At 45.7% G+C, this 13,254-nt stretch overlaps 2 protein-coding genes across 21 annotated transcripts in view; one reads left to right on the top strand and one right to left on the bottom strand.

Annotated features, from left to right (window-relative positions):
- Positions 1 to 9,169, bottom strand: part of TDP1 (tyrosyl-DNA phosphodiesterase 1) — a 92,059-nt gene extending 82,890 nt beyond the window's left edge. For 4 of the 7 annotated variants that reach the window (XM_042944050.1, XM_042944052.1, XM_042944053.1 and 1 more), the window contains exons 1-3: positions 8,445 to 8,694; positions 2,549 to 3,117; positions 387 to 430 (exon numbers count right to left, since the gene is read on the bottom strand). In XM_042944050.1, the coding sequence (XP_042799984.1) occupies positions 387 to 430; positions 2,549 to 3,113 (609 nt within the window). In that variant the 5' untranslated portion in view covers positions 3,114 to 3,117; positions 8,445 to 8,694. Of the gene's footprint in view, positions 1 to 386; positions 431 to 2,548; positions 3,118 to 3,341; positions 3,779 to 8,444; positions 8,787 to 9,075 lie in introns of those variants that run through there. The other 3 variants (XM_042944047.1, XM_042944049.1, XM_042944048.1) reach the window with 3 other exon arrangements.
- A 1,134-nt stretch (positions 9,170 to 10,303) lies between these two features.
- The window catches only part of EFCAB11 (EF-hand calcium binding domain 11), a 156,385-nt gene continuing 153,434 nt past the window's right edge, over positions 10,304 to 13,254 (top strand). For all 14 annotated transcript variants that reach the window (XM_042944058.1, XM_042944061.1, XM_042944054.1 and 11 more), the window contains exons 1-2: positions 10,304 to 10,486; positions 11,027 to 11,122. In XM_042944058.1, the coding sequence (XP_042799992.1) occupies positions 10,412 to 10,486; positions 11,027 to 11,122 (171 nt within the window). In that variant the 5' untranslated portion in view covers positions 10,304 to 10,411. The remainder of the gene's footprint in view (positions 10,487 to 11,026; positions 11,123 to 13,254) is intronic.

Here is a 13,254-nt window from a genome sequence, read left to right as displayed (position 1 = left end):
TGTAGGAAACCCTTTTCTAAATTCAATCAAACGACTTGGCCTTCACCCACCTACCCAAACCTCCCCAGGAGTTTGGTCCCTGGTTTCCCGGGGACCAGAGTCCCAGGAGATTAACTGTGTCCCCAAAAGTCTCTCAGGCTGGAATTTCCAAAGTGACTTCTTGTCCAGTCCTTGTAACCCTTGTATCAGGAGAGCGAGAAGCTCTCCTGATAGAGGCATCCTTGCTCCATGCTGATGGCTGGATACCAAAACCGTGGCTCTTGGTGCCAGGCTCCTGGTATATGCCATCTTGGGGACCCTGCACAGGACTGAGATAGGACCTCATATTTTCCCGTAAAGTTCTTTATCCCTTTTCATCCAAAGAAAAAGCTTCACCATAAACTCACCTGAGCTGAAGACAGAAGTGTCCCAAATAGAGGGGATAAAATATCTGAGAAGACAAAATGTTTATGTCTAATAAATGATAAAAATCTGGTAAAAATCACAATTGATTTAGTCATGGACAGTCAAAATTTGGCTGAGAGAACAGTGAACTGAGCAATGACTACAAAACTAGACTTTAATGCTCCCTAAAACTCAAGAGAAAATTTCTGAGCTATTTATTGAGTTTTAACAAAATACAACGTAAAACTGAAACCTCCAATTTCAGAACACAATGACTGATCAACTCTAGAAATTGCCAATAACGACAATAACGACATGTGTTGTTCTTTCCAGATTCTAGTTTTTATCTCCTTCAATATTCAAGTCCCTCTCTGAGAAACCTCCCAACCCACGACTAGCAAGACCGTCTTCTGCAGCCTGAGAGCACCTACTTCCTCACCTACAACTCCAAGCTCTCATTTCTAGCATTCCAGCTCATCTCTAAGGGGTCCCACCTCAATCTTTCCAACTAGACTTCGAGTAAGATCAAAAAGGTCACTTCTCATAAACTGTACCAGGAGAGGAATTACATGGTCATTACCACCAACTGCCGCATTTGTACAGGACCTATTAGGTGCCAAGTACTATTCTTATCATGTCCATGGTGTTGACAGTGGATTTTGTGGAGGTGGAGTTGGTCATTCCCCTTTTGTGGAGGGGTCATCTCCCCTTAGAAGGCTGTTCATGGCCACAGAGCTAGGAAGGGCCAGTCAGAATCTGAAGCCAGGCTGCTATCTGGCTTCAGCACTTGTACTCTTAACCATCAAACTGCCTGAGGATTAAAAATAGGCTCCTTTATTGGACCCATGCTTATTGAGTCCTTCCTGTCACATGTCAGCAACATGCTGGGGTACAAAGATTTCAGCAGTACCCTTAAGGAAGCTATCTTTACGAAAGAGGTATACACAAGGAATGTACTGCAATTTCTTGATGGCATCCCTTATTTCGCCCCTCCTAGACTTTGAGAATTTGCTAGAATGCCTCAGAGAACTCAGGAAAGCGTGTTACTTACTAGACTACTAGGTTAGTATAAAAGGATACAACTCAGGAACAGCCAGATGAAGGATGCATAAAGTATGGGGCAAGGGGTGTGTCCCGTCCACCTCCATGTGTTCACCAACCTGGAAGCTCTCCAAACCTCTTCACAGGTTTTTTTTAAGATGGTGGCTTCATTAGACAGGCATGACTGATGAAATCATTGGCCATTAGTGATGAACGCCCGCCAGCCTCTCCCCACTTCCTTGGAGATAAGGGGCAGGACTCAAAGTTCCAACTTTAATGACACAGTTGGTTCCCCTTGGCAATCAGTCCTCTATTCTTAGGGCTTTCCAAAAGTCACCTCATTGACCCAGGAGTGATTGAAAGGGGCTTGTTACGAGTAACTGAAGACCCTTCCTTGACCTTTATTACTTTAGAGCTGTTGGAGGAGCCTGGGACAAAAACCAAGTACAACCAGGAACGAAAACCAAATACATACACATCATAACATCACATAGAGACACCCTGGGAAATAAGCAAACCAAGCAAAAACTATCTTTGGATTCAGAACTGCAATCTATTTGCATGCTGGTGTTCTTTTTTTTTTTATTTTTTTATTTTTTTTATTTTTTTGCTGGTGTTCTTTTTAATTCTTCACCAGGAACCAAGACCTGGCTTCCAAGCAGTGGTTCTCAAACCTGACTGGGTATTAGAATCCCCTGAAAAGCTTCTTAACACATCGCAGGTCCTGCTCCCACAGTGGGACTCAATGAACCTGGGTGAAGCCCGAATTTGCCTTCTTAAGTTTTAGGAGATTCTACCACTGCTCATCCATGGACCAAAGAACTGCTGTCAAGCATTTGCTATTGCATGAAAGTAGCAAGTTTCATCTTTACAAGTTCACACAATGTTTAGAATTGTCTAAATATTCCAACTGGATGGAGCAACACCATGATTTCCTGACCCAAGGAAACAGCTTACAGTCAAACTAATGCATTTGCTTGTCAAAATGCTTTTTTCCCCTGAAAGTAGCTAAGACTGCTAACGAGGGTTCTTGGAGACCATTCTGGGTTACCCTCCTTGTTTTGCCATGGGGGACCCTCTTAAGTGCAGTCTGACAGCTCCTGGACACCCAGCATCCACTTACCCTTGATGTGGAGGGCTCCAGAGTTATCCTTTGGCTCAATGCCCGAGACTCTAGTGAGGTAAAATCGGAAGGGGTTCCCTTTATCCAACATGTCCCAAATGTCTTGGCCTTCCCCTGAAGTTTCATACTCTTCTTCCTCGTCCTCGAGCCTGTGGTGTGCAGGAGGGGTGGGATTTCCAGGTCTTTGGGCAGCACTGTCTTTAGAAGAGATGCCTCTCTCCTCTTTGACCACAATGTTCTTAGCCTGCTTCTGCCGGGTTTCTGGTTGCAGCTCATCATCGCTGCTAGAGAGACACCAACCTAGGTCTTCCTGGGAACCACTCCTTTGCCTTTTGGGAGGTGAAACTTCTGAAACTGAATCTGCGTTGCTGAATTTCACGGGTGATTTTTTCCTTCTATGGGCAGCTTTCCTAGCCTCAGAACAGGTGTATCTTGGCTCATTTGCTGCTCCCTGCCCAGCATGAGGGAGGGAAAAAGTAGAGGGCTTGTCTAGTTTTGGCTTTTCGTCTTCACTTTCATCACTACTGGATATTGTCCACTTTCCATAATCGCCTTCCTGAGACATAGTTCTGGAAATAAAAGACAAATACTGTTTTTCCATTCTCTAGGCCACTGACAAACTTGCTCTCAAATTCCCTGTCAGTGTGAGTTTCTGCAACACGCACAGCACACTTGACACTCAGATGCTGAACCACATAACTAACATCAGCTGTTTTGCAGGTGTTCAGACACACGTTACCAGATTTTGCTACAGGACTTTGGCAAATAAAGTGACAGCAAAAATCCTACTCACCTTCTCCTTTCAACCCAGACCTTGTCCTTGGAAACCTGAGGAAAAGAGTGGGGGCCAAACTTCAAAAATCAAAATGTTCATTCTTGACCCTGAATCTTTTAAACTGGTGGGTGCTTGAGGTTAAGATAATTTAATGAATTTCAAGAGTAATTCTGACTATTCAAATTTTTGAGGTTAAATTGGAGTTTACAAATTTATCCTTCACCCAAGCATGGAGCCCACAGGACTTTAGCAATTCCTACTCCCCTAAAGCTACTTACCATTAAGCTTAACAAAATTCTCAAGACCGTGTCAAATGATCAATTCTGTATATACATTATATAGAATTACTACCATGAGGACCCAGCCATCGTATTGGCATTGACCTACATCAAACTATTAAAATCTGCAGAGAACTTATGCTCAAGCAAAACACTCCTTTACTCGACCAGAGTCGAATTTCTACTTTTTAAAAAATGTTTATTTTGAAAGAGAAAGGGGGAGAGACAGAAAGTGCACACACGTGGGGGAGGGGCAGAGAGGGAGGGAGAATCCCAAGCAGGCTTCGCTGTCAGCATAAAGCCCAACTCCAGGCAGGCTCTATCTCACCAACCTTGAGATCACGACCTGAGTCAAAATTAAGAGCCAGATGCTTAACTGACTGAGCCACTCAGGTGCCCCCAATTTCTATTTTAAGAGGGAAAACATATGAACTAGTTTTGGTTTTGCTACCTACAAAATCTCACCAATTCATGTGTAAAGACCTAAGTACATTTTCCAGATAGCTCAAGGGCAGCTCCTTAGTGGGTTCTTTTAAAAAAACAACAACAAAAACCAAAAAGCAAAACCATTCTCATACAAGACCCAAAGAAAAACTGAACCTAAGAGTCTGTGCTCAAATTGTCAACAATTCTCTTTTTAAGAAACTGAGGTCAATATCTGAGTACACCAACATGGACTGTAGCACTCTGTTCACAGGACCCCCAGCCTTCCCCCCAAAATCCCCAAAACCTTAATTCTACACCAAAAAACTTGCAAATGATTATACTTTCAGGTTTCAAGCTAAATAGGTTTAAGTAGGCCCTTAACCAAGGTGGGGCCTGAATCCATGACCCCAAGATCAAGAGTTGAGTGCTCTACCAAATGAGTCAGCCAGGTGGCTATCAAGCTGATGTATTTAAGGTATTTATCACCTATCACAACTTTTTAAAAATTTTTTTTTTTGAGTGCACATGCACTCACATACATGCGTAAGCAAGAGAGCAGCACAGAGAAGGGGACAGAGGATCCAAAAAGGATTCAGCACTGATAGGAGAGAACCCAATGTGGGGTTCAAACCCACGTGAGATCATGACCTGAGCTGAAGTCGACGCTCAACCCAATGAGCCACCCAGGTGCCTCTCATTTTTTCAATTAATGACCAGTTAAGCTAAGTTTCTCCTATAATTTACCTATTTCTGAGGTGTTTTTAAAGCAGAGTGTGTTTACACAATGATTTGACCTGTTCTTGAGAGCTCAGGGTACCTATTAATATCGCCTGCCATGGCTGTTTTACAAAGCCCCAGGGACTGTAGACCTCGCTTTGCTCTTGTACTAGTGGCCCTAGACCCCGAGTCTAAGTCTTTTGCTTTCTCAAAGTGCTCTGTCCAGCCTACTTCTAAATTGTTAGAACTGAGAATAGACTTTTCCCCTATATGGTTTCTAGTCTGCTAAGAGTTAAGAAACCAGGGGCGCCTGGGTGGCTCAGTCGGTTAAGCATCTGACTTCAACTTAGGTCATGATCTCACAGTTCGTGAGTTCAAGCCCTGCATCGGGCTCTGTGCTGTCCAGCTGAGAGCCCGGAGCCTGCTTCAGATTCTATGTCTCCTTCTCTCTCTGCTCCTCCCCGCTCATGCTCTGTCTCTTTCTCCTTCAAAAATTAAAAAAAAGAAAGAAACCAGATAACCAAACTTGTTAGAACTATTCGAGTTAACAGGATCTTAGCCATTTTTTCCTCATGAAAGCTATTTAGACACTTACTACCAAACACATTTAACCAGCTCAGATTTTTAAAATCTTGTTTTCATTTCAACTTTGGTTTCTCTTGTGTTCTAGACTCTTGGAGGCTGCTGGATAGAGGTATTTATGCTCTCACAATTCACTCTGAACTGAAGGAACTTTGAAGGAATGACTGTTGTGCCCCGTTTTGTGACTTTAAAAAGTTTAAGAATAGGACCACCTCCTTAGGAAGAACCGTTAGCTCTAGCTTTCAATGAATTCTCAAACAGCAGTAAAGCTAGGCACTTAGTAATAAAATCTTCAATTAAGAGTCCTCAGAGGCTGTTCTTTTTCAATTCCTTCTTATTCTAGAACAGTTTTTAGGTGAGAAAGGGTTCAGCTTCCAGCCTAAGTTGTACGCAGACACCTTAGAGCCTACAACTATTCCTCTCCCAGATGAATTACATCTAAATTAAGTGGAATTTAAGAGTCCAGAGAACTCTGTAGGGAAGATACTCCTCTTTAGTGACCCAGCTATTTTGAATCCTGAAGTGTTCTAGAAGAAGTAGCTAAAACTGCAAACTTCAGGATTATTCTGATCTACTTTTGCTAGAACACGGGGAGGAAGGAGAAAGACCATTCCCCCAAAAGTAGGAGCCGTAGATAAAGTTTTGAAAAAGACATTTTCTAAAGAAAAAAGTTTTTATCTGCTGTACACATGGTTTAAGTTTTAAATTGGCTCACACTCAAAAGTAGGAGCTGTTTATGGGGCACCTGGGTGGCTCAGTTGATTGAGCATCCGGCTTCAGCTCAGGTCATGATCTCGCGGTCTGTGAGTTCGAGCCCGCGTCAGACTCTGTGCTGACAGCTCAGAGCCTGGAGCCTGTTTCAGATTCTGTGTATACCTCTCTCTCTGCCCCTCCCCCGTTCGTGCTCCGTCTGTCAAAAATAAAATAAACATTAAAAAAAAATTTTTTTTTTTTAAAGTAGAGCTGTTTAGTCATTAAAGGCAAAACACCTTTGGAATTAAAAAAAAAAAAACAAAACACAAAACATAACAAGTCATTACATCCAGCAGGTTACCAAGCTCTTCATGAAATCAAGGTGTTTAGCGTGATGAGGAGGAGTGGTTGAAACTTCAAGATCAGGAATTTACTTTGGAGGACTCGGTCTGGTTCCAGTATCAGAATTTTACTTCTCTGCCACACAGGCATTCTCCGAGCCATTTTGTTATCAAGTTATAGTGTTACAAAGATAGAACTCAAGAAGAATCCTTCAACTGTTTATCGTTGGTCTTCCCTGGGCAGTGACCGGCACAGGTCTGACATCACAATTCGGGTAAATGATGTCGCAGAAATGAGACAACTGCAATACAGATGGGCCAATTCTGAGACCCAACATCCACTCGGGTCTGCAAAGAGCAGGGTTTCCCGAAGTGAAGGTGACTGGGACGGACACGAACAACAGTAACATCACATTATAAAAGTACTTCCCTTGGGGCACCTGGGTGGCCCTGTTACCCATCCTACTCTGGACTTCGGCTCAGGTCATCCCACAGTTTGAGAGTTCGAACCCCTGGGCTCTGCATAGACAGTGCAGAGCCTGCCTGGGTTTCTTTCTCTCCCTCTCTGACCCTTCCCCTCTGCTCATGCACGCACGTGCTCGCTCTCAAAAATGAACATTAAATCAAAATAACTCAAACAATGAAGAAGTACCTCCCTTTTCCATTCCTGTCTCTTTGACAGAGTTGTAGTGTTGCAGAAATGCCTCAAGAGACTTTGGGCTCTTCTGCAGGCACCAGGACTTTTTTTTTTTTTTTTTTTTTTAAACCACAAAGTACCTTCTAACTTCGTTTCATTTACACCAAAATAAAGCTTAGTTTTACATATTCACGTGAAATTGTATTCTAATGCACACTTTCAACAACAGTGCTGGTATTACAAAGGAGACAAAAACCGGGGAGGGTGCAGGCAAACGTGTGACCAAAATACTGACGGAAATAGGGCAAACAGCATTAGGCTACATTGCCAAGGAGGATGAAAATCGCACATTCTCCCACCCAATGCTAACTGCGAACACTAGAGATTCTTATGGGGGGTGGGGAGGGCTGTGGATGCAAATGCATACTCCTCTCAAAGCTGCTAGCTCCTCCTCTCCCCCCCCCAACCCCACCACACCAGACCCAACTGGGGCGTATCTTTTCTGCACTCCAGCAGCTCCTTGCAGAATGTGCAGACCCTCAGGAGAGTACAGGGGTCAGGCTTCTCAACAAAGGCCCTGTGTGGGCCACCCCTGGGCAAACATGGACCCCCATCTCAAATCCAGTCATTACTAGGTGGTCAATGTGCAATTGGGCAGGTTACTTTACTGCTGAGACAGTTTCCTCCTCCATAAAGTGTGTATCCATAAAGTATCATACAGACCTCCCAGAATTCACTCGGACAACAGATCCTTATCGAACAGCTACTATAGGCCAAGCACTGGGAATAACGAGTTAACACAGAAACTCTTTTTGCCCTACAAGGACTAATATTTGGGCGGGGGGGGGGGGGGGGGGGGGGGGAGAAGAACCCTGAAAAAACAAGCTGTCTTTCCAGACACTCACAGCATTTTTCAAGTAGCAGAGAATAACAGGGACATAATTACTTTGGAATACTCTCTGGATAAATAACACTCATGTGAGATCTGAAGCATGAAAAAAACCCAGCGGAAGGTGCTTTTCCAAGTAGAGGGAATCCAACTTGCCAAAGCCTGGAGGTGGGAACAAAGCTGTAATAGCTCCTAAAGCAGACAAAAGGATTTGGGCAAAGCAGGCAGTAGTTCTGGATGAAGGGAGTGGGGAATTAAATCAAGTGTTAAAGATTCTAGATTTCAGTCTAAAGGGAGAGGGCCCACTGAAATGCTTTGATAAGCAGGGGGAGTTCCCTGGTCCAACTTTTTTTTTTTTAACATTTATTTTTGAAAGAGATACCAAGTGCAAGCGGGAGAGGGAGAGGGGGAGAGGAGAGGGGGGAGAAAGAAAAGAAAGTATCAGAAGCAGGCTCAGGCTCCGAGCTGTCAGCACAGAGCCCGACGCGGGCAAGATCACCATCCGAGCCGAAGTCGGACGCTTAACCGACTGAGCCATCCAGACGCCCCTCGACTTACCCTTTTAGTACACGACGTTCCCTAATTGGGGGTGAACAATTTGGAGACGACTCCGGGAGTGAGGCGGCAGGGGCGGTGGGGATGCAGTGAAGCGGACTGATTCAGGGGACGCCGCGGCAGTAACGACAGGGGCTACCCCCTCCGTGCGCCGACCTCGGGCCAAGCACCCTTCGAAGCGCTCTGCCGGGAATAAACTCCGTTCGCGCTCGCACCAAGCCTCTGCGAAGTCCCGCGACTAACTGTCTTCATGGAGGGGGCAGCCGAGCCCAGGAAAGTTCAGGGCCTGACACAGAGTCAGCGCCCCCACCCGCGCCAGCATCACCACCTGCGGACACCACCCACCTACCGCGGGGAGAAGCCGAAGTGAGAACCCGAGCGCGGGGACCCCTCACACCCACACTCCCCGCCGGACCCTGCTCTCCGCGGCGCCCAACAGGTTCTCGGATTGAGGAAGCGGAGGCCCGGGAGGGGACGTTCCCCAGGGTCTTGCCCAGCTACCCCCGCTTCTCTCAGATTCCACCTCCCGCCCCGCCGGGCCCCAGAATTCTCGGGACCAGAGCCCCAGCACCGCGACCAGGCCGGAAGGAGCAGGGTCTCGCCGGCCCGGCTCCCGCAACAGTCGAACACGCACCTGAAACTTCCACGGCCCACAGCCACCAAGATCCGCGCCTTCTCAACCGCGGCGCGCGCCTGCGCGCGGTTTAAACCCTCCCGGCCGAGGCTCGCACCTCTTGGTCCTGCCCCTTCCCGTTCCGGGACGCCGGCCGCTGGGTCCTAAAGCCCGCCGTGTCCTAAGGGACTACAGGCGCTTCCTGCAGGAAGGGGTGGAAGGGAGCCCCCCCCTCCCCCCCGCAGCCTCCAGCTCTCGTCTCACCACTTGACCACTTGTCCTAAAAGGAAGAGAGAGAAAATTAAGTCTTCTTTCTCCTCTCTTAATTAACAAAACGCATCCCCTTTACAGTTCTCATAGAGAGCTTCAGGCTGCCTGGAGCTCGAGGCAGGAGGTATTTACTTAAAGGTACAGGATCAGCTGAGGGCTGAGATCTGTGTCCTCATAGGAGCCGGGGTTCGCTGGGGACGCAAGCTTGTAAAACTTGCTGTAAAGGAAAAGGTTAAATGAGCTCCCATCACCCTCAACCGCGAATGCCTGTTTCTTTGAAACAGGTGTGTGTTTAATCTTACTGGTTTGCCGGAAGCGAGGTCTGAAACAAACTTTTGCAAAACGGAACACTCCCCATATTCCTTGAATATCATGTTTATGATAACTATTTTCAGAGTTGTTTTTTTTTCTTTCAAACTAGGCACCGCTCCCAGAGGACTGAGTGAAAAACTCTGTGGAAACGTCCCAAGGACTTGGTTCGTTTACTCAACGTCTGCTTTGTGCCCGGCATCGTGCTAGGTGCCTGGGTTATTAGGAGGACAAAACAGACATAGTGACTACCCTGAAGGGCTCGACCCCAATGAATAGCCCATCCACACGTGAATCATGGACTTGTTTCTCTTTGGTTGCTTTTATGCTTTGTTCACATTTTTGTGTTTCCTATAATGCTATAATGTTATCCACAGTGCCATAGATAAAAATTACCAGTTACTTATTGCAAGGTGTGGGGGGCAGAAACATGGAAGGAATCCTGCAAGAGACTTTGAAGCAGGACCTAGGTGAGGGGGATGCCATCCGCGCGCGAGGAGTTAAGGAGGAAAGAATGGCTGAGCCAACGCTGGGGGCGGGCTCCGGAACCTCTCTGCCATAGGCTGTCCCAAGGAAACAGGCCTAAAGCCTCTGGCCAATAGGATTGCTGGATCAACGCCAGTGGCTAGCAGGTCGTCCAATGGGAGAAGACATTGGGGGTGTCCGGCCAAGTTCGGCTTCCTTAGCTGCGGGGAGCTTGGCCAGAGGTCTGCAGCTGCCGGCTTCTGGTCTCGGAGGTCGCGGGTTCTGCTATCCCGATGCGGTTGTGGCTGTCGCGATGTTTTTTTCTGAGGCTGGGGCCCGACCACGGACGTGGGAAGCCAGCCCCTCAGAACACAAGAAGTGGGTGAAAGTAGGTGTCCGGAGAGCTGGTACTCGGATTCTAACTTGACCAAGAACTCTCATTTCCGTCACCTGCCTGGGTCTCACTCAGCTCGGTTGCACTGACAAGAAGTGAACTGGCCTTCTAAAGTGTCATAGTTAATGACTGAGCCTAGAGCTGCAAGGCTTCTCGCTCCCTGTCCAGTGTTCTGGCTATTTCCAAGTTCCTTCTTTTCCCCGCTACGTAGTCTATTAATAATAACCTCTACCCAGTATCTACCTCACCTTCCTAATTCTAGAACTGAATTTTAGGTAGAATTTACCCCGGTGGTTTAAATGAATTAATTTGCGTCAGTCTAGCGATTGATCAAGTCGTTTGCACTTTTGGGGGGGGGGGGGGGTAAATTTTAGCACATTAAGAATTTTGGAGAAGTAAAATTAGAATAATCAAACTCCATTGCCGAACCCTCCTGCTCAGCTGAGTTTTAGATTTTGGAGATCTACATAAACTAGTAATAAAGATAATAAACAAACGGTTTCCATCTAACTGAAGATATTTAATGTTCTTTAGGTGTTTAAAGCATGCGATGAAGATAACAAAGGCTATCTAAGCAGAGAGGACTTTAAAGTGGCTGTTGTAATGCTGTTTGGGTACAAGCCCACCAAGGTAGAGCTTTCTTCCTATATTTGGGAATGGGTAGACAATACAGTTGGGGTAGTTTGTAAGTAAAGCGCAGTGGCTAGTTTAGGATGTTTATAAGGAAATCACTGCCTTTCAGAGCAATTTCAGAGATATGTCCAGTGCTGACTTTTAAGAACCTAACTCATGGATGAGAGATGCCTGGCTGGTTCAGTCCAGTAAGTGTCCAACTTCCACTCAGGTCACGATCTCATGGCTGGTGAGTTTGAGCCCCACGTCAGCTCTGTGCTGACAGCTCAGAGCAGAGCCTGGAGCCTGCTTCAGATTCTGTGTCCCTCTCTTGCTCTGCCCTTCCCCGGCTCATGCTCCAACAAACATTAAACAAAAATAAAAAAAATAAAGAACCTAACTCAGGGATGAATTCAAGTTCATCCCTGGAACTTGGTGGATGAAGCCAACGCACCACTGGTTACTAATAATAAGTACAAGATGCTAGGAAGGTGTCAAGACGGAAGGCTGTGGGGAGGGCATTGGTAATAGGAGGAATTCATTTAAATTATAAAACGTATATTTATATGGTCAAAAAATTCAAACAATCCAGGCAAAGTATGAAGTTGAATATAAAATCTCTTTGCTACCAAAGAGTCCCACTCCTCAGGGGTTATCATTTACAATTTTTTATGCATCATTCAAAATTTCCAGTGCATAACATGCTTGGCATTCTATTGAAAAAGTGGATGCATTGTATGCCTGTTTTATTTTGTTTATTTTCACTTAACAAAAGAGCACACACCACCATGTTTTACTGTGTTTTTTTTTGAACTTTAATTTTTTTTAAGTTTATTTATTTTGAGGGAGGGAGAGAGAATACCAAGCAGGCCACTCACCGTCAGCATGGAGCCCAACACAGGGCTCAAACCCACGAACTATGAGATCATGACCTGAGCCGAAGCCAAGAGTCTGACACTTAACCAACTGAGCCACCCAGGCACCCCACACATCACCATGTTTTATTTTATTTTTAAATTTTTTTTTAACATTTATTTATTTTTGAGACAGAGAGACAGCATGAACAGGGGAGGGTCAGAGAGAGAGGGAGACACAGAATCTGAAACAGGCTCCAGGCTCTGAGCTGTCAGCACAGAGCCTGACGCGGGGCTCGAACTCACAAGCCGCGAGATCGTGACCTGAGCTGAAGCCGGATGCTTAACCGACTGAGCCACCCAGGCGCCCCGTCATCACCATGTTTTAAAAAGTAGTTGCATAGTATTCTTTTTAGCCAGTTTCCTGTTTTTGGTCACTTAGATTGCCCCATTATTTTTCATTCCTACAAACGTTGTGATGAGCATCCTTTTATATGGTTATTCTTGTGGATGTATATCTGTGGAATAAATTCCTGGAAGTACAATTGCTAGGTAATTTGAAGTTTTGTTGGATATTATTCTCCAGGAAACTTTGCCCTCATTCACTAATAATGAGAGTTGAACTGAGCTTCAAGGAACGTCCTGCCTTAGGAGGGCAAATTTCCTGTTCCCCTTTGTCTTTGTGCTGCTCCCTTTGTTACATTCATTCTAAAGATGGATCCCTCTTGTTAAGGTGCTGAACTGAAATTCATCAGAGACAAGATCTTGTCCAGGTTTAAGAAATTCATTTACAGCCATCAAACAGAGGGCTCTGGAATGCCTCCCTCGTGCCCTCCTTAAACCAAATAGCTTGGCAATCACTTTGGCCCAGCTGTTCCTCATGAGCGGGCTCTGCCTGTCAGATTACCAGCCCAGCAAAGCCAGGGACCAGGTGATGTCTCACGTCTCCGTCCTTCATTATGCTTGAATGTATCACCACTTCACGGTAAATAAGTTCTGCTGATACAAATATGTCTCATGAACGGATCAGGTGGGCTCAAGGTGGTTTACCTACTAGCAGATGCTTGGTTACTGAGAAGCTGATCACGGAGCTCAGAGCGGTAGTCAGGGCTGACTCCCAGAAATTGCAGCTCTCCTGTTAACCTGCAGGTATTTCAGCTAGAATTCCAAATCAGGTCAGCTCAATGGGCCCAGCCTTTGAAGCATTGTATTTAACCTTGCTGGAAAGATAACTGGTTTCATTTTGCTTTGATCACCCTTGAGCCTACTTAATTGGCTTTAACTTTAGACTATAAG

The sequence above is a fragment of the Panthera leo genome, chromosome B3 (assembly GCF_018350215.1).
Source record: "Panthera leo isolate Ple1 chromosome B3, P.leo_Ple1_pat1.1, whole genome shotgun sequence".
NCBI lineage: Eukaryota > Metazoa > Chordata > Mammalia > Carnivora > Felidae > Panthera > Panthera leo.
Note: the sequence above shows the minus strand (reverse complement) of the source record. Positions and strands in the feature narration are given on the sequence as shown.